Source organism: Syngnathus leptorhynchus, chromosome 1, assembly GCF_054491065.1.
Source record: "Syngnathus leptorhynchus isolate UIUO chromosome 1, UIUO_Slep, whole genome shotgun sequence".
Taxonomy (NCBI): Eukaryota; Metazoa; Chordata; class Actinopteri; order Syngnathiformes; family Syngnathidae; genus Syngnathus; species Syngnathus leptorhynchus.
In genome coordinates, this window is record NC_141195.1 from 25138098 (window position 1) to 25162275 (window position 24178).

The 24178-nt window shown below is 44.3% G+C and overlaps 1 protein-coding gene across 7 annotated transcripts in view; it reads left to right on the forward strand.

Annotated features, from left to right (window-relative positions):
- Positions 1-2498: 2498 nt before the first annotated feature.
- LOC147063015 (membrane-associated guanylate kinase, WW and PDZ domain-containing protein 1-like) overlaps positions 2499-24178 on the forward strand; it is a 41035-nt gene continuing 19355 nt past the window's right edge. For 5 of the 7 annotated variants that reach the window (XM_085929540.1, XM_085929557.1, XM_085929549.1 and 2 more), the window contains exons 1-3: positions 2499-3202; positions 11590-11706; positions 22989-23108. In XM_085929540.1, the coding sequence (XP_085785666.1) occupies positions 2905-3202; positions 11590-11706; positions 22989-23108 (535 nt within the window). In that variant the 5' untranslated portion in view covers positions 2499-2904. The other 2 variants (XM_085929586.1, XM_085929594.1) reach the window with 2 other exon arrangements.

Sequence of the window (24178 nt, forward strand, 5' to 3'; positions counted from 1 at the left end):
GTTTTTTTTTTTGTAAGAGCAACATATGTTATCTTGGAGCCGCTCGCGTCGAGTGAGAACCCGGTCATCGGGATCCCAGATGTCTTTAACTCTGGAGACTGATCCTTGTTTGACCTCGGAGAGAAAACAGTGATTGGAGTTTAAGAGAGGAGAGCAAAGGTGTTGAAATTGATGCCATTGTGCAAAAGCTCCAACAGGTAGCTAGCTAGCTGCCAAAACAGAAGAAATATGACTGCGTCTGATTTATCTTTTTGTTTTCCGTCTTGATAAGAGTGAAGTCAAGCAGAGGTGTTTGGAAAAAAAAAAAAAAATAGGACTCAAGAGAAGTTCTCTTTCGCAAACAAACAAATAAACAAACTTGATTCAACCAGCAAAAAATGTTTTATCCCTACTGGCACGACCAAAGAAATGTGAAACCTCTGCAAAACCACGACAATGATCTCGTCATTGTTCGCAAACATCTAATGCTTCATATTTGAGAAAATAAATAGATGCGTGTATGGATAAAATGATTGTGTGGCATAATCATGCTGCACCGTGTTTGGCCAACAGGGTGCAGCATTGCATTTAAAAAGAAAGCAACAAGTGGACGTGAGTGCGTGCGTGCGTGCGTGCGTGCGTGCGTGCGTGCGTGCGTGCGTGCGCCTCTGCATGTGTGAGTGTGTCTCATGTTTAAAATGAAGCGCTCGCGTAATCCAAGCTGCTGCAATCTGCAAGGCAACCACACGAGGGCGTAACAGGATAGGAAAGCAGACGGTTTGTAGAGCGATTAGCCGAAATTTAAGACCCTAAACATCGGGCCAGCAATCATTGTGCGATCCGTAAACTCTCAGACAGTCTGACAAAGGGATGTTTGTAAAGATCACATTGAGGCATGACTCATTTGGTTGCTTATCTTTTATTCTCTGGCCACCAAGACGAATCAATACAACATTTCACTTGTTGGTTAATATTTGACTCTTCTGGATTGATTGACGACTCTTCGTTTGGTTACCAAATTATTGCCTCTCCCAAAACAAATACAGTGCTGAAGGTAACTATTTATACTATGAGCAGTTTGAACGCAACATAAAAATAATAATAATCCCATTAATTCCTTTCTGTCTCAATGGTATGGGCATGTGTGGCCCATGGATATATCAGGAGGTCTGCAAAAACTTCCATGAAAAATCATCAAATAGCCAAAAGTCAATTAACACTCCTGCCACGTGGTGTCCCCTCTAGCTCCGCCAGTGGGTATAGCGCAGCATTACAACTAGGTCATTGTATGGGATACACAATCTGAGCCAGACCTGGCATCTGTATTTTTTTATTGGCTTGATCAAAATGGACCATTGATTGAATCAACCATGTCATGTTAAATCAACTTGATGAACGTCTTTTCTATCAGGTTCGCTTTGTAAGCACAGTTAGGAAAACAGAAGCCCGACTGAGAGCCTCAAGGAACATGATAGGTGAGAGCAACCAACAGGAAGTCAAAGAGAGACGCACCATCACGCATGTCCAGCCACTTAACATTGAGAGAGAGAGAGAGAGGAAATGGGATGGAAAGCTGCCTTTCAAACATTCCTATTCAGGCCACTGCCCTCGTAACACTGACACGGGCCCAGTTTCTCCACTTCTGCCGACACACGGAAAGACTCTTTGTTTTTTTCTAACCGTGGCGTCTTTCTCACCTGACTTGTCTACAAACCAACGCACCATCAGTCACACAAAACAACAACGAATGTATCTATTTTCATTTGATTGATCATTTTGCGGAACGATGGCCAGGTACTGATCGATACCAGCCATGTTTTAAGGTATCCGTTGCCCTTTTGTTATCAACAGGAACTAGAAGAAGATCAAATTCCCACTTCCTTGATGTCATTTCAAGGAAAAATGCATTGAAGTCTGCTTTATTGTCAATTTCTTTGAAAAGTAAAAGTCTGTATGAAGTATCAAAAGCAGGAAACGAGACGTTCTACCTGGAAGAAAGCTTAAAGCACTGACAACTTCTCACAAAGTAAACCGACTTTATATCGTGGAAGTCATCAGGCCCATATGACAAAATGAAGGACAACAGGAAAAAGAATATTAGGCAACTGATACATTATGAAATCCTTCTTATGCCAAAAAGGACAAAGCGTAAAGGATCAGCAACTTTACGACAACTGATACATCAAGAAATGAAGACGCCTATTTTCACTAAATAAGGCAGTATTTTTTATTTATTTTTTAATGCAGCCAATAAAAAAATAAAAGGTGGCAGAAAATTCTATATTTAAACACAAAACACCTGAAGTACATGTTCCTTGTGACACCCATTGAGTTTGATCCAACAATTTCCCGTACATCAGCCTACATAATAAAACATCCTTCATCTGCATTATTTATGAAGAAAAAGTAAAAGCTCTTAGTCGCGCTCATTGTCGGCCGCCGCTGTAATCCGTTTGGAAATTGGTGGGAGGAGCGTTGACAGGCGAGGAGGCGGACGCACGCACGCGTGCGCGCGCGCCTTGTCCACTCATCCTGCACTACCGCGCGCCAACTTGTGCTACCTGCCGGGCCAATCTCTAGCAGCTGTCCGGCCGAGGAACGAAGTTGAAAAAGAAAAAGAAAAACAACAACATATGAACGAGGCGGGCAGCGGATGGCGAACAAGGATGCAAGAAGAGCAGGGACGGTCCAGGAACGGATTAGATGCCACCGCGCGTAATCACAGCGTGTTTGTTGTTCAAGAAGCGGAAACAACAAGAAGAGAGGAAGGAACTAACCAATGACATTGAAGCGTCGGGAAGGCAGCGTGGCTCCGTGCGTAAAACGGCTCCAACTTGGAATGAGCCAGCAACACTGTGAACTTTTTGGAGCGTCGCAACTACCTCTGGGCTATGCATCAACGAGCTCGCAAGTCTCCGAGTCACCATGGCAAAAGTCATCCAAAAGAAGAACCACTGGATCACCAAAGTCAACGAGTGCGTAATTGTGCGCGACGCGTACGGCGAGCTGAACGTGGAGCTGCGAGGTGGGGCTGAACATGGACACTTTGCCTACATTGGACAAGTCCGAGAGGATGCCGTCCTTTACCAGGGCGGCAAAATCAACGAGGGGGAGCTGATCCTGGAGGTTGAAGGGCTTCCCGTATCCGGATTACCCCTCTATGACATTTTAACCGTCATCACGTGCACCAAAGGGCCAATCATTTTCAAGACTGTGCGTCAAGGTAAGCGCAGCAATTCAGGAGCACCACTTCAAGTTCAAATTCGCTCGGGCTCCTGATTTTCATTCCACTGCACCTCCCAAGTCCCGCAAACTTGGCATGAAATGAGTGACAGCCCCCCAGGGTCATCACACATGAGGCCCAAAGTGGCCAGTAAGAGCATCTTGAGACTCCCAAAACCCAAATTGGCCATCTTTGTTTGGTCTGTTGCTGTACTTTGTGTTCCATCAATTGGAAGTGAAAGGCGCTGAATTGTTTCCATGGGCCCGTCTCGTGTCGTGGGCAGCTGTGGATGGATCCTCATGTGCAGCCTCAAAGAAGTACAGATACTAGGTTAGCTTGTTTCCTCCGTCCATCTCTTGTCAGTTGTTAAAACTCATATAACGCCTCCCTGGGTGGTTGATTGAAATTTGGAAATGTCGCCGGCCGGGGTGTTCCTGTCCAAAACGGTCAGCCGACACGCCGACACAACATCTCATAAAGCTTACAGTGTCTCCGGGGAAATCATTAACGAGGTGACGTAAGAGTTTCGGGTTAGTTTGGACCGTACATTGGGCCGTGAAGCTCAAAGCCACGGCCGGACTAGCTTCCGATGTGTCCATTTTGCAGAGTTGAAGCATTCGCTCCTTGTGGCTTTGTCATTAGTGTCCTGCATGAATCAGCAGATTGTTGTGCTCTGTAATTGTGCTTTGCAGCGGCCTCACAACTCTTCCTTTGTGCCTAATTGTGCATGGGAAGCCTTTGTGATATCCCGGACCTGATGAGGGGCTGCGGGGGCTATCGAATTACTCGGGCTTCATCATCCTTGAGACAAAATCTTGGCGTGTTTGAAAGGGAGCGAGCCCTCCAGGTGTGCTCCCACAGAGGAATTCAGGAAGGAAAGCACCTGAGTGGCGCATTCCATGGGAAAGGCCGGAACGTTGGACTAGCGACAGTGTGTGCTCTGGACTTGACTTATCGCTTTGTAAACAAAACTTGCCAATTGTCACAATGTTGCTTTTCTTCAACTTGGTTTCAGTTTGCTTTTGAATAGAATGTGAATACTTGTGTGTGGTTTTTGTTTGCCATCAGAAACCTTTGGACTTTGACCTACTAGCATAGCGCAGTGACAGTTCAAAGGTTCATCTTATCGTTTTCTGATGTAACAAAGAATTAAGAATCACAGTTGAGCTAAAGGCTTTAAATTCAATTTCCAGTTTTTTTTTCAATTTTTTGGTCACGTAGCTTTTGGGTCGTAAGCTACATGTTATGTTAGTTGAAAAAGTTCCATGACAGACATTTTTGCAAGCTTACTTAAGAGATATGAGCTAACCACCTGCACTTTCCAATGAGAATGTTTGTTTCCACTCTTAATGTGGTGAAAGATTTGTCGGGCTGGTTGGATTTTGCTAGTTATGGAATGGTTCAAAGGTTTTTGATGATGACGAGCAGCCACCAATGCACATTATGTTTTATTCTTCTTTCTTTCTTTCTTTCTTTCTTCCACTTGGGAGTTGTATATTTAGACTCAATGCTTGGCTTGTGTGCAGCTCTGAGGATGTAAGAGCATTACAGACACACATTCCGTGTGATGTTCTTCTTCCAGAATGCCACTAAGTCTTTTTTGAAAAAGGAGCAATTTGTCCAAGTTGATTACGGTCAAGTGACTTAAAAAGCTTGTCGGATGGCTTGACGTGTATTTCTTAGCTGTTGTCCTTCCTCTTGCTAGGAAGCGCTTCCTTTTCCCTTTCTATTTTCAACCTAGACTTGACCATTTTATAGCCATTTAACCTTCTTTTAAAATCTGCCCATAAAAGAATATGTCCGTCCAGCCCCTCCATCCATCCATCCATCCATCCATCCATCCATCCATCCATCCATCCATCCATCCATCCATCCATCCATCCATCCATCCATCCATCCATCCATCCATCCATCCATCCATCCATCCATCCATTCATTCTCTACACCTTAGAAAACAAACTGGCAGTGTTCACTCCCATAAGGGCGCAAACGCCCATTTCGCAGCGTGACAAAAATAACAAAAGAACTCCACCTATGCACACAGAGTGTGACTGGGGACGAAAATAGTTGAAAGATTTGCATTGTAGAGTTGCATTTGGTGATTTCTTGGAGATCCTTCAAATGTTATTATGCCCCCCTCCCAGACTTCCGTCAGACCTGCAATCAAGCATCAAGAGTGTTCTTTACAGTGGGGCTAAATGGACATTTAAGCCGTGCGACTCGTCGTTTCACACATCTGGAAAGGATTACGCACCGTTACATGCATTTTCCCCCCCACATGAATCATTTCTATGGATGGTCAATTTCTTTAGGTTTGTCATTTCTTTTGGTACTTCCTTCCAGATACAAATAGAATATAGTGGTGGTCTCACGCTCCAATTTTTCAATGGCCTTCTGACATTAAGATGGATTAGAGAAGATGAAGTACTTTGTAAGTATTTGTTTAGATGATTGTTGATAAACTAAAGTGCAGCCACACATGAGAGTATTTCTCTGTAAAAAATAGTTGAGTAAGGTTAGCAGATGATCCTTAGAGGATTTCTGGGCTGATCTGGCTTCATATATTGTGTCAATCTCTCCAGATTCAGGTTGCTGGTAAGCCCTTGAGAGGCTGACCTGATCCAGTGGTGTATAAAACGCTTTATGTACCATCAGCTGATGCCACGCTAATCTGAAAGAATGCTTCAAGCATCAAGTCATGTTGCAGATGTTACAATGGTGGAACATTGCTTAACAGATAACTTTTTCAATTCATTCCACCAAATGGAAATTTCCTCTATTTGTGGTTCTCACAAAGTGGGAGCTGAAAAAGAAATGTTCAAAACCAGATCAAAATGCGTGCTCGAAATAAATAAAGAGCAGTACGGTCTTTTCGCCCATTCTCCGACTATTTAAGCCTTTCTAAACCTCACACCAGAGGCTGGGCAACTTTGGACAGGTCTTTTAAAAAAGGCTTCCCTTTGCTGAGCACAAACATCCTGACTTCCCCTCTCTGCTTATTTTTCACGATATGCACATAGTGTGTCTGGAGTGAGTGCTCCATTTTCTTGGTGACAACTGCTAACAATTGCCGCATCGTGCTGCCTTCAATCATTTTTGCAGCATGATATGCCTATAAAAGAAAATAATACAATTCTACATTTGAGAGCACTTCAATGTCCCTTCTCTAAATGCAAATTTGTGATGGGTGTATGCCAAAGAGTCTCGTCATGTGCCTCACAGGCGCCCTCTAGTGGTTTGCTAAAGAATCACTGCCTAAGCACGGTTCAGTTGTATTTAACTTGTTAGTAAAGTACACTAGTTATATTCTCACTGCTATTTGCAGCATGTAGACAGACAGGTCTTGTTTGTCAAAGCTTCCATCACACAATGCACGATCGTGACGGCGAAGATGGATAGTTTTGTGGAACAATTAGCAGAGTGAGCCCGGAGCCCCCATGTGCACATTGGAGCGTATAAACAGCTGTGTGTGCAGCTGGAATACATTTGCATAATACCCAGAAGACATTGTTGTGTTTTGACATCAACTTGAACCTCCCTTTTTCTTGCTTGCCACACTTGTGTGTCTTTGATTGAGATTTGTGTTTCCCTAACATGGATGCTTGGAGACTCTCTTGTAATGAGCAAGATGATCTTTTCCTCCTGGCATGTACACACACACACACACACACCACAATGTGACCTATAAAATCACTGGCTACACTGCAGCCCTAAATTCCAGTAAATGTCGTGAATATCAGCGACGCTCGAGTGGAGTCAATCGAGACAGACTATCGTGACAGAATATTAGCTTAGTCAGCAACATTTGCATTTGAAACTTTCTTTGTATCTTTTTAAATTTGCCTCCGCCTATAAAATCAGTGGCTCTAAATTCCTGTAAATAGAGACGATCATGACAAAGTATTTGCTTTTTCAACTTTTTTTTTTATGTAACGCTCCTTTTGTCAGGGATACAAATCCGACTCTGAGTGTTTTCCGGTGTCATTAGAGAACCTGGCTGAATTGTTAAATGGTTGTTTCGGCAATCACTGTAAATGCATCGCCACGCAATCATCACAAAGCCCAAAAGGAAGATGGAAAGCGTGAGTGTATTTTTAAAACTGTCAAATGATAAAAGCATTCTGGCCGGGTGTGCTTTTTTTCTAAGTTAGAGTAGCAGGATGCTTTCTATCACGTTGCATTTTATTTGTCTTCTTGGCAACACGCATATGGCTGAAAGATATCATTGTTACTTCCCTACAGGCACTTAGCATCATCATATGATAGATAAGTGGCCATCAGGAAATGTGAGAGTCAATGCATTTTCTGCTTCAAGTCAATCTCCTAATATTAGGACGTCATTTGGAGTAGATTTGCGCTTTCCCCCATATCTGCTTTTGCCCCCCCCCCCTCACGCATCGGCGTCCAAGCAGTCTTCTTACTGTGCGTGCGTGTGTTCTTGTGAGGATTTCAGGTCCATCTCATTGTCTGCAGTCAAACAACTCGGGGCAAGATTTGCTGTGACGCCCAGGCAGCCAATGACATTTGAGTAGGCAGCCAGATGGAAGTGATGGGATGGGAAGTCATTTCTGCTTTCTATCCATCATCAAACTGCAATGAACACATTCACGTTGTCTGTTCGACTCTGAGCAAAGATGATCAAGTCACTATTTTATTGTCTAGCAGTAGGCGTCATTCGCTGACCCTCCACTCGGCCCTTTTTCATGTTGACCTCTTTTTTTTTTTTTTTTTTTTTTCTTTTCTTCCCATCCCGCTCAAATAATAAGACAGAAGGGAGGGAGCGTCGAGCAGAGCACGGGTTCCTCTGGTTATATTTAGAAATGAACAGATGCGGCGCACTGGAGCGGAACATCATGCACGCCTCTGCTCTTCATGCACGCATGCGCATGCGTCCACGCCTTTCGTCTGAGCACTTTTCCCATTCTGAGCTTCTGATTGTGACTCAGCAGCCCAGCTCACAAGTGGCCAGTCCGTCCAAATGTTCACGCCATCATTCTTAGTTGTCGGGATATTTGACATTTCATCTTTTGTTTGATTGCTGCTCGTATTGGAGTGGCGACACCCAACTTTATTTTGACTGTCAACAATTAATGCGTGTAGTGTAAATTGAAATGTGCTAAGCAAGCAATGTGGTTCAAACCGGCTTTTCGGCACATTTGTCGTGTTGCAGTGCTTCTACTTGCCCCACATCGCCATTGTAAAAAGAATCTCATTGGATTGGTGTGAATCTAATTGGAGCGCAACTGGATTGAGTCACAAGCATAAAAAAACGGTTCTGCTCTCATTTAGGCCTTTTTTGTGTGGTTGTGTGTGTGTGCATGATGCCGCAAGCCCACTGAGTCGGGCTTTGGATGAGAACCAGATGAAAGCAGCCCAGGGTGTGGTTGGTTATAATTAGAGAAGGGGAGAAGAGAAGAGCCCGCTTTAAACTCTCTCTGTGATTGTTATTTTTTCCTCTCCACTCCCTCGTCACTGCCATCCCACCAAAACCAGAAATAAAACGGCAGATTTAACTTCAAGTTGGAACACGCTTAATATTTGTCCTATTTTTGGGCCGCGAGTTGTTTATGATATGAGAACCAAATGGAGTATTTGTGTCAATTGCATCCCTGTTGATGGATGCTGACCCCCTCCAGACAGCCCCTCCCTGTCCTGTTAGGTAGTACGGAGTGAGTAACAGGAGACCGACTGCATGGCAGGATGTCCTGAGACCTACAGGAAGCTACTCAAACAATTGGATTTACATTTTAAACGGCCTGCATTTCCACTTCCTTATCTCACTCAGCCGAAGGGAAATACGACAACATTGCTGTTTATTTTGAGATGTCGTTTTATTATTATTGGGCCAAACCTTAACAAGATCAAAATCAATTGTTGTCATTATTTTGAACTCAACCTTTTTAAAGAGCACTATAAAAAAACAAGTACAGCTGTGGTGTATATGAATTAAAAATCAAACAAAGATCATCAAAACAAAACAAGAATCATTGAAGTCCCAATTCGAAGCCTAGTTGGTCAATTAAAGAGCGGCCACTAGAGGGCAGCATCCTATAAAAACTGCACTTGGCTCCTCTCTGCCGGTTGGCCCTTGGTTGCCGTGGCAACGGCTCTGCAGGAAGCTGACTTTGAACGAGCGGCGAGGCTGGCTGGGAGACACAGAGGGCACTGTTGAGTCGGACGACGGCTGCTGAATGCCGATGAGCAGCTGAGGCTCAGCTCAGCTCAGCTCAGCTCAGCTTAGCTTAGTTTAGCTTCGCTTCACACACAACAAGCACGCTGACGCGCACCAGTGCCCCAACTCATCCCTTCCACGTTTGTTTCTAGTAAATGATTATTAACATCCGGCGCCATGACGATATGTTTGGAAGCAGCTGCTAGCTAGCTTACTGGCTGCTTCAAATGTCGTTCCCTTGTTTCGTAAATCAGCATCTGGTGAGATATTTCAACGGGCACCAAAGCATCCCCTTCTGTCCGTCACTAGATTTAAGGTTATGTAATGCTGACCGGAGGCATGGCGGATGGTATAATCCACTCTTATTTGGGTTAAAGCCGTCCGTTCCCTCTCTTTGCTTGGTTGTGAGGGGACAGCGGCCTGGCATCCTTCAACGGTCTGTGTCACACAGTCTTTTAGCCGCCAGCTCCGCAACTTGGACTTTTCAGAGCCTCGATACAATACTGTAGCTTGTGTTCAGCCCGTTGTTTGTAATCTCTCGTGCTAAACTTGAGTCAGTCTCACCATGGACTGTGAGATGAATTTGTTCTTCCTTCCACTTTGGCAGAGACCTCCGCTGGGCTACAAGCAGCACACACACGCCTGAGCATTTGTGTCATCTGTGATCCACGTGATCCATTAATCCTCATAAATATGAAATATTTGATGAGTCTCTCACCGACGGAGCGTGACACTCGCTGTGCATCCCCACAGGAGATGCTTGTTCCTCACAGAGGTCCTTGTGAGCCAGCAAAATTGACATCATGCACGATGCAAGCATCCCCATTTTCTATTTTGAGTCCTTTTATAATCAGGCAAAGCAGTGTGGACTGACTGTCTGTGAAAAAAGGTTTGCATATATTAAGTGTGTGTGTGTGTGTGTGTTTCTTTCCAATCTGATTGCCGCTTGCCTAGCAGGGACCGTAATGATGCTCGTCAGCACCGGCCGGTTGCTAGGTAACAATTACCTGACTGTGCTTTGCTTGCACAGTTGTGTGCGTGCGTGCTTGTGTGTGGTGAGACTGGAAAAACACAGCAAAGTCAACCAGCAACGGCTGTCTCGTTCCCCCGCTGGATTAAGCTCCGCCCCCCTACCATGTTAGCTCACCCCTTGGTTTCAATTTGATTTATCCTTGTAATGGCCCCTAATTTTTTTGAAGGCTGAAATCTTGCCATTGTTCATTTGTCATCATACTGTATTTGTCCGTTTCCTATCTATCTATCTATCTATCTATCTATCTATCTATCTATCTATCTATCTATCTATCTATCTATCTATCTATCTATCTATCTATCTATCTATCTATCTATCTATCTATCTGTCTGTCTGTCTGTCTGTCTGTCTGTCTGTCTGTCTGTCTGTCTGTCTGTCTGTCTGTCTGTCTGTCTGTCTGTCTGTCTGTCTGTCTGTCTGTCTGTCTGTCTGTCTGTCTGCTCCCCTCCAACATGAGGACACGGCACCTCCCCCGAGAAGGCCTTGCCAGCTCCCCCAGACTTGGATGATAAATTTGGAGATCATTAAATGGTCCTAAATGAGAGCCTGGCGTGAGAGCGAGCCCTGACCATCTGGCTCCATTGTGGTGTTGAGACTCGGTCGCCACCTGTCATTGGGCAGATGCAGAGAGGGCCCGCTAATTCTAGCCAATGAGAAAGTGATTTGTAGTACAACCCACTGGTCTGCGTGCACTGTACGCTTTGTATCCGGCAGGAGCGGCGAGAGACTTTTCCAGCAGCGTGTGGAACTTTTGATAAAAGAGGCCATTTAAAAAGATGTGCGCACAACCATTCGATGCACAATCATTGCTCCTTGCTGAACTTTATTTAAAAAAAAAAAAAAACAAACGCAACTTGTGTCATTTGGCCTACATTTATATTGATACATTTGAAAATTAAATAATTTATTGGTACTACTTTTTTTTAATTCTATCTGCAGTGTGTGATTTCCCTTTGGAAGCAGAAGGGGGGGAAATGCTATGTGTTTAGCATTTAGCTTATCAGTACATTTGAACTCATTTGAACTGTTTTTTTTTTGTTTTTTTGTTTTTACTGAGTGTCCTAAAATAACAGGGATGATTTAGCGTGGTTGAAATGACAATAATTACAGTTTGGTCTGGCTGGAAATAGTGCCGATGAACATTTTGCCTGTGCTAACTGGGCCTGTGTCTGCTCTTTGAAGGTAACAAGCTGAACAAAGACCTGAAGCACTACCTGAGTCTGCGCTTCCAAAAGTCTTCCCCTGACCACGAGCTGCAGAAGACCATCCGGGCCAATCTGTATCGCCACGCCGTGCCTTGTGAGTAACACGACGGACATCGTTGAGCATCATTTGCTCATTTTCAGCCGGTCGACCCACTTTCGTTGGCTCCTATCTTGTTTCTTCATCTATTATTCCTGCTCATGTGTTTTTTCTTTCACTCGGAATCCATTTGTGCCGTTTTTTTTTTCTTTTTTCTTCCCTTTCACGGATGATATGAAATGATCAAACATTTCGAATGAAAAGAAAACATGAGCATTCATTCAAACTCACTGATGGCCAGTCATATCTTTTCTGGGTCTGTTGTTGAACCAAACCATCACGCTCAACATGCTGCCATTTGTGGCTGCAAATGTTAGCATGGAGAAGAAGCACAGCGGATCAATCGGGAAAATGCTTGCTTCATCACTCAAGTATGGTCACAACACAGCTTCCTTTTATTTTCAACCTTGTGTGTGTGTGTGTAGCATTTTCATTTCCGAGTAAATTTTGGCGACAGTTGAAGTTTTGTGATTCTCTCTCTCTCTCTCTCTCTCTCTCTCTCTCTCTCTCTCTCTGCCATGTGATGGGTAAATCGGCCTCTTTTGCCCTGCTGAGGATTATGATGTTCTGATTTATTGAAAATAGATTCCTGCGTGATTATGTGGCAAACATGCTGGGCTCTTACAAAGATGAAAAGGCCTCTACACAAAAGCTAGACGACGCTGACATTTTGCTTGAACTCAAAAACGCTGCTATTAGCCCACTTGAACAAAGATGGAGGAGTTAATGGAAGATTGAGTTCTTTTCTTCACAACAAACATTGTATGGGGCTGTGGCAGAAAAGTTCCAGGACTGGTGTGGTAAACTGAGCCCCCCTTTCTTTTTGACCCCTCCCTGCCTCCCTCCCTTCCATTCTTTCTGGTGTCCCTCCTTCTTTCTGCCACCTCCTGTTGATTGTCTCTCCAACTTTCGTGCAAATGTTACGAGGCCGAATGACAAAGGCAGTCAAAGCGAGGGCGTCTGCTCCCCCCCTCCTTTTCTGAGCACATGTGCTCCCCCGAACAGGTGCCGTTCCCTCCACCGGGGTGGCGTCTTCTTCCCTCCTTTCCTTTCCTTTCCTTTCCTTTCCTTTCCTTTCCGGCATCGGCGTAAAGGTGTGTTTCCGACGGGCAGTCGAGGCCACCGTCGCCCGGCGATCTTGTCGGATGGCAGATGGCCATTGTTATCATGTGGCGCAAATGTCACTAGCGCTCGAGAAGTTGCTCCCTCGTGGGATTGATTTCTCGCGCACGTCTACAGCTGCTGCTCGGGGATGAGGGTTATCTCGGCGTTATCTCGGCGTTATCCCGCCGTTTGAGCCTATACGCAGCCGAGCAATCCTCCCTCCCCCATCTGATCTCTCCCTCCCTCCCTCTCTCTCTCTCTCTCTCTCTCTCTCCCCCGCTTCAACTCTCGCTCATGTTCTCTCTCCGTCAGTCCTCCTTTTGACTTGAAGTCCTCCTCTTGAGTGGCTGGCGCTGGCGTCCTTGTGGCTCGGTGGCGGCTGCTGTGACACTCGAGCCGCTCCGTCCGTCAGTCCGTCCGTCCGTCCGTTTTCCTCCATCCTCTCTCTCTTCCTCGCCCTCCAGCCTCTTACTTGCCGTGTGTCCTTCAAAGCCAGGCTTTCTTGTTTTCCACTCGGCCGCCGCCGGTCTCAGGGAAATGAATGCCGGAGCGTATTTTTTTCTCTTTGCCGCCGCCGTCCCCACAAAGAAAGGGATTACATCTTGAGTTGCATCCTCTCGGCGCACAGGCAAGTGGCAGCTCCTCCTTTCTGACCAGTCTGTCATGTATGCGTGTGTTTGTGGCCCATGCTGTGTATATAGGCTAAGGGGAGGGGGGGGGGGGGGGGGCAAGCGTGTCCAACCCAAGGGGACAGATGGCCACTAGCCCTGATACATTTTCAGATTCACCCTGCAGGCTTTGTATGAAGGCCCGCAAGTACACAGAGTGTCTTTTCAGGAAGCAAGACATGCTTGGGGGGGGGGGGATTTGCGTCGAGGCAGGTTTTGGAGAGGACTGGAAAGGGAACAGGAGCTAGCTGAGAGGGAATGGAGCGTATGTGTTGGGAGGGGAGGGGGGCGGTGTCAGCAGATTGAAATGCATGGAGGTCAGGTCCAGATGCTGGCCAAACAAAAGGGAAACGGACGGACGGACGGTAGGGGGAAGCGTGGCACTCGCTCCGCTCCGCTCGCCATTGTGTGTGTGTGTGTCGCTGCATTGCAGGGTGCTGCCGGGGAGCCTCATGCTAATGACGGCCATTCATTCTTACAACGGATGAGTGGCCCCGGAAGCGGCCCCGGCTTTCCTCCTTGCCTGCCTTTCGTCATCGTCGGCTGAAATCAAAGGATGCTTGTGAAGGTGTCCAGCGTGTGTTTCCATCGAACGTGTCGGAGCGTTTTGAATGGCAAATGAGCCTTTGACTCATGGGCAAACAAATGAGAGCTGCGGCTGAAATGTGGAAATGCAATATGTTCAAGGCAGCGAGGTGGATTTGTAATCCGTTGACGCATTCCTACAAACTTTACCTCCGTGTGTTCTGTAACATGGACACCTCATTAGGTACACCTGCACAATCCAATGAGAGAACAGAACTCATCAGAGAGGTTGACTTTTTTTCGGGGGGGGTGAAATATTTGAAAGGAGGTAACTAGCAATCTCACAAGCTCTCACGGCAGTGCACTTGTGACCTAATGCAAGGTAAAGTGGAATAAAAGCTGTTATGCAATCAATCTTTTTGCAATGATGAGGGCACATCATTTGGATCACAGTCATTGTTTTGTTGTTCTTCACATTGGTTGTGTGTCAAGTGTGTTATGTAAAAAAAAAAATCTCATCTTGTGAGGTCCGTTTGGCGTGAGATGTGCCGCTATGTTTGACCTCAATTGATCCAATCGCCCTTTTGACTCTTGCGCTGTGTGCTGTGCGAGGGAAGCAAAAGAACACTTGACAGAATTAAAGGTGTGTTTGGAAAAGATTTGAGAACGATAACCTTGTTGTTGTAACCTTTTCAGGAAAGAACAGCACGAGTTGCTTTGGCATTTACTTTGACTACTTTGTGCCTGGACAGTATGATGGTGCTTTTGAATGACATCAAGATTCTCTTTCACGTACTTTGATCTTCCATTTTATTCAATCTTAGTGTCGTAGGAGGGGCTTGTTTGCCCCATCTATATTTTCATTATTTTGCTTTGTTGTTATTACACTAATGAAGTGATGATCACCTTTGTTTATTGAAACAAGGTTGTCTTCATTGCAGAGCAAAGTGGGGGACATTTTTATATTGTTATGGTACGTTGGACGCAGCTAAGCGTTTTTCTGCCGTGTCACATTTTGGAGAGATTTTGCTGATCTTGAACCAGCCAACAAGCAACGTTCGGCAGACTTGAGCTATGTTTAGAATATTTTAGGCAAGAAGGAAGGAAGGAAGGAAGGAAGTTTGGTGTTTAGTTGTTTTTCAATAACAAAATAACACCAATAAAACCAAAATAAACAGTAATCATGAACGTTTTTTTTCAATAGACTTTAATGTTAGGAAAGGTATATCCCCGATCACCTGAATAATCAATAGAATAATCGACTCTAACATTGGTTAGTGACTTGTTGACTTGGTTAAGGATGATGAAGATGTGCTATTGTCATTTGGACATCAAACAAAAACAACATCCGGTATCTTTGATACTTACTGGATTCATTTGACTTGAGGTCTTCTTAGGTCACCTGAGATGGGACCATGCAAATCAGAAAAGTCTTTTGGAAATTTCTCCTGGTAATCAAGCTTGTGCTCCAGACTGGGTACTCAAAATCCAAAGCAGAATCCAAAACTGACAAGTCCGGCCGGGAGACAAGACGACGGTTAGTCCGCTGGCCGGCCGGCCGTGCTGATAATCGGCTAATTTCAATCTGCACTATGTGACATTCCCCTCCGCTAATCCTTGATCCTGTTGCCTTCCCTCCACACTCTTCTTTCGGCCGCCACGAAAGTAGGCTGTTTATCAGGACGGGCCCATGTGTTAGGTCACGTCAAGAGTCTATATTTATGACGAACATAGTGGAGCAGGCAAGAAGAAGAGTGAGATGGAGAAGCGGAGCATCTCATCTGTGGGCCGGGCCGGGCCGGGCCGCAGCCATTGGCCACCGACGGGAGCTCGCTCGCATTGGCTAAGCCTCGAAAAGCTGGGCCGGACCTGGAATTTGCTCCGCTTGTGGGGAGCTGTGAAGAAAAACGCCAGCTGCCTGCCTGGTTGCTTTGAATGAAACGGGATCCGATCTGGAGCACTTGCTCACAGTCAAGCAAGCAAGCAGGCGCGTGACTGATGGAAGGAACGCGGAGAGCACAATTCAACATGGATTGATCGCTGAGCATGCAGAGGCGGCGTTGAGGTAATTCGGTGGCGTTTACTCGGCTCCTGGCTTCCGCGATGAGGATGATCGGAAGAGAGAGAAAGAGACGTGCAGGGTTTTTTGGGGGGGGGGGGGGTGCAGGTGTTTTCAAAGGGAGACGTGATTTGAGCGACATGGCGGATGGATGACATGTTTGTTTCGGGTCTAAAACTCATCTGTTGACACTCACACGTTGCTCGGAGGAAATAGTCTTCGCCCCCCCCCCCCCCCCCCCCCTTTTTTTAAAAATGTCATTCTTGGTTTCCACGCCAATGAAATTGAACTTTCATCCATTGAGGTGAAAGGAAAGTATTTTGGTCGAATTTGACGAGATTTCCATTGAACGACTGTTGGTGCTGCTATTCGGGTTCCTCACCCCCGTTTTGAAAGAGGGGGGGGGGGGGGGGGCAGCAGGAGAATAGCAGCCGGCCGGGACTCAGCTGTGAGAAGAAGTGTTGTGGCGCGAGCTGAGAGAATGGAAGGATGGATGGATGGATGGATGGATGGATGGCCTGTTGTGTTTAGGCGGCAGCGGTATTGTGTGTCTGGCCTTTCCCTCCCTCCCTCCCTCCCTCCCTCTCCCGCCTGCCCGTCCTCCTGTTCAACCATAATAGGCAACTCCATCATCCCTTTATTCCAACAATCCTTAAAAGCAAAGCAACTGTTTCATTTGTGTTTCACTTCATTTTCTCCCCAAACAAAAGTAAGACTTTAGAGGGAGCCTACAATTGAGGACCATATCAAAATATGGGAACTCCAAGAACTCAGTGTCATTGCAGAGGGTCATCAGGGGGGCTTGTTCTGAAGATGTGAGAGGGCCATGACAATGAAGCAGTTGAGGATCCTTCTAGGCGTGCCAGAGAACGTTGGGAAAGCGTATTAGATTTCGAGAGGAATATTACTCCAACTGGGAGAAATTTATGACACCTGTCCTGGAACTTTTCTGACACACCTCATTCAAAACAAACCAGCCTCAAGTGTCTTTTGAGTGATATTGAAGATTTTTTCGAATGTTCATTAAGTGCATGGAAGAAAACTTATTGAAGGTCTGTTGAACAGTCACACAGAGGATACTGTAAAATAATACTCACCTTCAGTATGCCATGCTTTCATCATCTGACCAATATATTGGAAGAGGGAGGGGACACTTTCTCCAGTAACAAGCTTGTGGAGGCCCAAGAGAGTTCCCTGCAAACTCCCTGTGTGGTTGTTTGCTTTTTTTTTTAACCCCTCCTCCACTGTACGTCATCTCACCTCGTGTCACCTCTGAGCTGCTGTTTTCAAAATACACACTTCACCAACACACCGCATGTGTTTTTCCTAGAAACAAATGCCACACTTAGTTGAACACGCAAAGTGAGACGATGTTGTTCAATGAACACAACACATTTTCATATTCTACTTGTCAAACTCATCGTGGTGGTTTATATTTCCTCCATCAGGTTTATCTCACTCTCGGGGTCAGATGGGACCTTCTTGTGTATTGTTCCTCCCGCCTGGCCGGCCGGCCGGGTTCAAGACAGCAGATGTTTGCCTGCACGTGTGCATGCCTTTGTTAGACAATGAGTGGAAGCTCCTCACACCATAAACAAGGGGAAGGCCATTGAAGGTATCAGATGACAGCAGAGTACATCATTGTTCCTATTCCAGGGGTCATTTTTCCACCTCAATTGGTATTATGGCAAGTTGTGTGCTTGTCGCTGTGTTGTTTTGGAAGAAATAGTCAGCTAATGTCTGACATGCATCTGAGGAGTGGAGATCACATGGGTGTGTGGGGAAATACAGTATATAGTATGAAAAAAAAAAAACACATACAGGTCACATAAGGGCAAAAAAAAAGTCGTAATTGAGCTGCAGTATGACAGTAGCCTTAAAAAAAAAAAAGCAAAGGACATTTTGACCCATTGTAGCTGACATCCATTGGACTAAGTGGTGTTTGGAGTTCTAATATAGCCCATTAGTAGGTCACATTTGGACCCTTTAGCCAGCTTCCTTCTGCTCTCAGAGCCTCATGATGATGTCACTGGCGGGTAAAAATGAAATATTTAGTCGGCTTCTAGGCAGCAGTATTCTCAGCTCCATGTTTTAACTTTGGGAGAAAATACTCGCTATTGAAAATGTTCATTTATGTCAGCAGCGTTTGTTTATCGAGAGTCATCAAGACCAATGAATATTGCTCGCTGCCCAAAGTCTCAAATTGAGCTGAGGGTTGTAAATGATTCAAATGCCAAATGGTCTTTTAGTCTGATGCCAGATACAGCTACCTCGAAATGTGCCACTCTTTGAAGAATTCACATTGATAAGTTTTCTTAAGTGAATGATAGTCAAATGGGGCAAAAATCATACCGTCAGTCTTGTCGTAGAAACCGTCCAAAGTGTATAAGAAGCTAATATAAGGATGTGCAACTGTGCTATGAACATCACCTGAAGCAGAATCAATGATTCAAAACATGACAGAAATAATAAGTCACATCATTACATCATGCTCACCAGAGATGCTGCTCTGCTTAAAAATAGATTGCGTGCAGATCGTTAGAGATATGTTTTGCTTGCTCTGGCCGACCAATCAGAGGATAGAAAAACGCTGATGCAATCCATGGTTTTGCCGTATACATTTGACTCATCTTAAAGTACGGTCTGATTGTAAATATACGCGTAGCTTCAGGCAGGCAGATGTCTTTGCAAGCCCTGACCGTAGATGACTAAAAATGTTCCCCCTCTTGGGCTATCTTGAGATATGAGTGACGATTTTGGAGATGGCAGAATTGTAAGTGTATGAGAAGCAGCACAATATCCATTGCACCGAAGCAAAAAACACTTTCGGAAATCAAATACAATATGAGCGAGTTCTAGTGTGTTTTGGGGCAGAAGCTCGGACGGATTCATGACATTTCGATTCCTTTCAATGAGGAAAGATGATTTGGGATACTCATGGCGTGTTATCAAAGACTTGGCCCGGCCCTGCAGTTTATGATGCCTACGCCTTAACAGGCCACTTCAGGGGACACAACTTTTTATGAACTGCCAGTGACATGTATTTATAGTCTGGGCACTGAATAAACTATAAATGTATTTGCACGCTCCTCTCCTTGAACCGGGCGTCGCTTGGGATGCGCAAGATTTCTTCCATGTGTTTCTTTTTTTTATTTTTTTTTATTCAGACCTCCTAAACATCTCAAAGCCGGTGCTTTTATATTGGTCGTTGGAGTAATTGCCGAAACCTCCTGTCGGGATGTGTGTCGTAAATTCTTTGAAATCTGCAGTTATTTGTTAACTAGATGATACCAAAAGTACCTGAATGATTTGCACAATATTTTCTGGTGATTTTACGTTTTGATGCACACGGCACTCAAATTGATTGAACCGCTCGAAAATAAAAAGAGAAAAAAATGACTTTGCGTATTAATGTAATATACAATGGGGTTTCATGACAGATCATGATTTTTGGAGAATTCATTTCCTTATGAATAATGTAGCAGTCAGTGTTGACGCCATCTCAACGCATTCCCGTGGCTTTATTAAGTTTGTGAACCGAAAAATGCTAAATATGCTTTTGTGTATTGACGTGGTGTCATATTCCGTAGAGGCTGAATAACTAACAAGCCTAAATTGACAGTGTATGTATGTATGTCAAAGTACAAATCCTTGTTGTTGTTGTTTTTTTACCTGTTATCAGGTTTCTATTTGTCAATTTGCCTGGTCATGTATCAGCAAAGCGATCCCTTGCGCAGCACCTGAAGGTGACAATGTTGATGACGTAAGCGGAGGGAGGGAGGGAGGGCAATGGGCTCCCTGATCCTTTTAGCAGCTTTCGCATTTTCTCCTCCCCGCGTACCTGAGTCCATCCAGCACACGCTGCTCATGAAGTAACACGATGTACAGACGAGACAAAATGCTCGAAAAGCAACGAGCAGGAGGTGCTGTTTGTTTTCTTGTCGCTGCGGCGTGCGGATTGTTTGTTTCGGGATGCCCATAAAGTACTCGTGTTTTGATTTTGTGGTGGTTGTGCGTGTCACGTGATTCCACCATAGTCGTCCTTCTTCTGGGTTGTTCCACCTTTTGACCCATCCATCCATCCATCCATCCATCCATCCATCCATCCATCCATCCATCCATCCATCCATCCATCCATCCATATATGGGAAATCTGAAGGTAAATGGTTGTTTGTGTCCCGCGATTCTTTGGAGACCATTTGAGGGTGTATTTGGCCTGCTAGCATTTGCTCCAGCTCGCCCGCAACCTGTCAAGTGGTGTGGAAAATGGAAAAGCATCTGACAAGTGTAAGCCACACGTCTTGTCATCACTCACGTCAAATCACTTTGCCGCTGTGTGCGATGTCAATATATTCCCATTCTTGTGAAATTTATCCACTGGTCAGATTGGGACTGATCAGTTGGTGTTGTGCAGTTAAAAAAAATATATATTTCAACTTTAGTCAACCAAGTATTATTTGCACTATATATATATATATATATATATATATATATATATATATATATATATATATTCTGCATTCACTCCCAGCCTACATCTGGAGGGTGTATGGGAAAATGAAAAGTGAATATAAATAAAATTCAGGGATACAAACATACAGACGAGTAGCATTTTCTTTACGCTCTTGCACAATGATATATATATTTTTTTAATTATTAATTATTTTAATTATATAATTATATATTATATATATATATATATATGTGTGTGTTCAAAACATGGCATTTACTCACCCAAGGGAGGCGCCAATTTTGCCCCACTTATCAGAGTTGAGCGTTTTGTTGTTATTCCAAGCTGGAAGATGTGTTGCATTTTTTATAGCAAGGTCCATCGGTGGACAGCGGTGCGATCCTTGAGAATGCTCTTCTTGTTTGAAGCGGTGGAAAGACTCTGCTAGCTAGCTTCATAAAGCTTGCATGTGTTCTCTGGCATGTTTGGCTACATTTTTTATTTGATATTACTGTTACGGAGGCATTGCTCCAGTTCTCTGCCATCATGTCTTGTCAGGCTCAGTAACACTCCACATTTATAAGAGGGTGTGCACACTTATGCAACATCATTATATCAAGTTTTTATTCTGACATTGTTGCATTATTGCTGAAAAATGTTTTGAAATTGGGCAATAGCCAAAGGGGTGTGTGGACTTTTTATATGCACTGTATAGAATAGACTATTTGCAGCTTTATTAAGAAAAAAAACATTCTTCCGATATGTTTTAAAAGTATAGCTTTTTAATGAACTTCTTTAGTTATTGCCAATCCCCATTTCCCCCCCTTAATGCATTCAGAGTAGACATCAATAGCACCAACGGTGGTCCTGAATATGGCTCCTTAATACAAAACTAAGAAGTACAAGTTAGACAATACAAAGTTGCTTGCTAATTATGTTCTGATGTAAGACGGTGCGAAAGCCTGGAGCTTTGTACTTGTCAATATTCTACAACATAAGCACACCCGAATTATTCATCCCATTCGCTCAGGCTGTGGGGAATAGCCTGAAATAACAGACGGCTTCATTAGAGCTCGCCGGCCGGGCTTGTGAAGCATCTCCCACTATGGGACCACCCAGTCAAACTTCACTTTCATCTATCTCACGCCACTGAGATAGATGAATGCAAAGCGGATAGATGTGTTGTTGTGTTTTGGGAGTTTGACGTGAGGGATTTCTTTGTCTTGTCAACTAAATGGCTCCAATTTAGCGTTGGCTTTTCAGGTAGTAAAGGGGATAAGCCTGCTCTGTGTATATAAGCATCTTATGAGGTGTTTGTACACATTAGTGAGGTTAAAACTTGGGTCTTATGTCAAACATAAGCTTTTTTTAAAAAATCTGAATAACATGGTTGATTCGGTTACCTGTTTTGTCGTCTAATTGCTTTGACTTGAGAGCAAAAAAATGACAATCGCTGTATTGTGGCCTTGAACTCAACTCATTTGATAACAAGCAGTGGTCGGGCAGATAGGAAATCATTCTTCCTCAAAGAGGCTTCAAGCAGTTTATATCCACTTCCAGTTGATGTCGAAATGTTGTGCATTAAAAATAGCTTAATGCTAATAGATAATATTAGTGTCACAGTATCAAGAATGGTTTTGGCACCAGATATTTGAATGAACACAAATGCTGGAGCAGAACATGTAGACAAATAATATTGCTAGCATATATTCTTCATCCTCTATGAAGAATATTGCAGCTTACTAAATGTTGACTGGCTCCATGCAAATGTCTGTATCATACTTCTCCAAGTGGCCAATGAAGCACAAAATCCACAGAAGTCAAAAATGATAAAATTCTTGAAATCCATTACTGTATGTATTTACAAAGTATGAAACATTTTTTTTCTTGTTTTTTTTTTTATTCGACTGGACCGAATCAATGGCATTTCTATTCATTTCACTGAGGACAGATTTGAAATGAGTGTTTTGAGTTACAAGCACAGTCAAGGAACAATTTCAAAGCACCACTGTATTGTCTTGTTTTTTTTTTTAGTCCTGCCAAAAACGTTTTATGTCAAAATCATATGACGATGAATATCCAAATCATATTATGACCAGTACGCTCACACCCGGCATTTGAAACCCGGCCATGGTGCAATGGTCAATTCCCGGCTCGGCGATTCCAAACGGCCTTACTGTAAAACAAGATTAGCACGCGCTCGCCGCCAGAGGTGATCTTAATTTTATCGTCCGATTGAGCAGGCTGCCATTTCCTGTGATGGCGTGAGCCAATCATTTCCCCCCCCAGCACTCATTCATTTCCTGTCTCGGTGTCTCTGATGCGCTGGCAAGCATTTAGTAGCCATAGAATTTTATTGCTGGCATGCCGCAAAATCCCTTTTGGCTCCACCCCCTCCTTACCTTTATCCTCCACGTCAATTGCAATAATTTATTGGCAGCCAGCAAAGGTAATGGTCTTTCCTCATCTTCAGGTACCACGCGGGCCCCCCGAGACGGAGAGGTGCCAGGGGTGGATTACAACTTCCTGTCGGTGGATGACTTCCTAGAACTCGAAGAGAGCGGCACACTGCTCGAAATCGGAACCTATGAGGGTGAGGGCGACCACGACTGACGTTGTGTGCCGCTCGGCAGGTGTTCCCATCGGTCGCAGTAAGAACGAGCGTAACGCTAATCCAAATGAATTTTGGTGGGCTGTCAGATTGGACACGCCGATTAGGACCATGTTTTCCCCATGCTGGAAATCGTACGCAAACGTGTAGGAATGTGGACATGTGTGTTCGCAAGTAGGTAAGCGTGTGTCTTTGGCTTTTGTGATTGTGGTCCGGGAGAGAATGTTACAACACTAATCTGCTTGGCAGCGCCCCAGCACTGTGTTGGCGCTTGACACACCACGTCTCCCGTTCATACAATGTCACAAACGTGTCCACGGGAGTCTCTGACCGGCAAACTGAGGGAGACGGCCCGCCTTCATTCCTAAGTCGGTGCTAAAATGCCCCTTATTTGGAGTACCCCGACTTGACATATTCTGCCTCGCTTCAGAACGGGAGGTTGTCAGTCAGTCTTCTAAGAGGATAATGAAACAAAACAAAAAGTCTGGATTCTTCTGAAGGAGCCCTGACCTCAATTCTATGGAAGGCAGGCGCCCTTCAAACCTGCGGACAAATGGAGCACTTCTAATACCTGATGATCGTTTTGATTTCAGTTGACCTGTTCAAAATGTCACGTAATAAGAATAGACTGAGACGAGCACTATTATTTAAAAAAAAAAAAGGCCCACTATTATCATTGGTGTGCTTTCATTGGATTCAATTAGCCAAGCTTTACGTCTATGATGAGTGTTTTTATAAATCTCTCATCATTGTCCATAGTTACAGTAATGACAATTTAAAAAAAAAAAGTGTCGTTTTTATAAATCTCATCATTTTCCAGAGTTACAGTCATGAGAAAAAAAAAAAACCATGTTGATTGAATTCCATCCAAATGACATCAATCTAGGAAATGTCTATCACATCAAGCAAGCTAGGCTAACGCTAAGAGCAGCAACTGACCTCCAATTGCTGGTATTATTCTGTCTTTTCGCCATTAGATGACTGGTAAATGTCTTCTCTCTGCACCTACTACTGTCTGTTCTTGAGCCTTTCTCTTCTCCCTCTCAAGCATG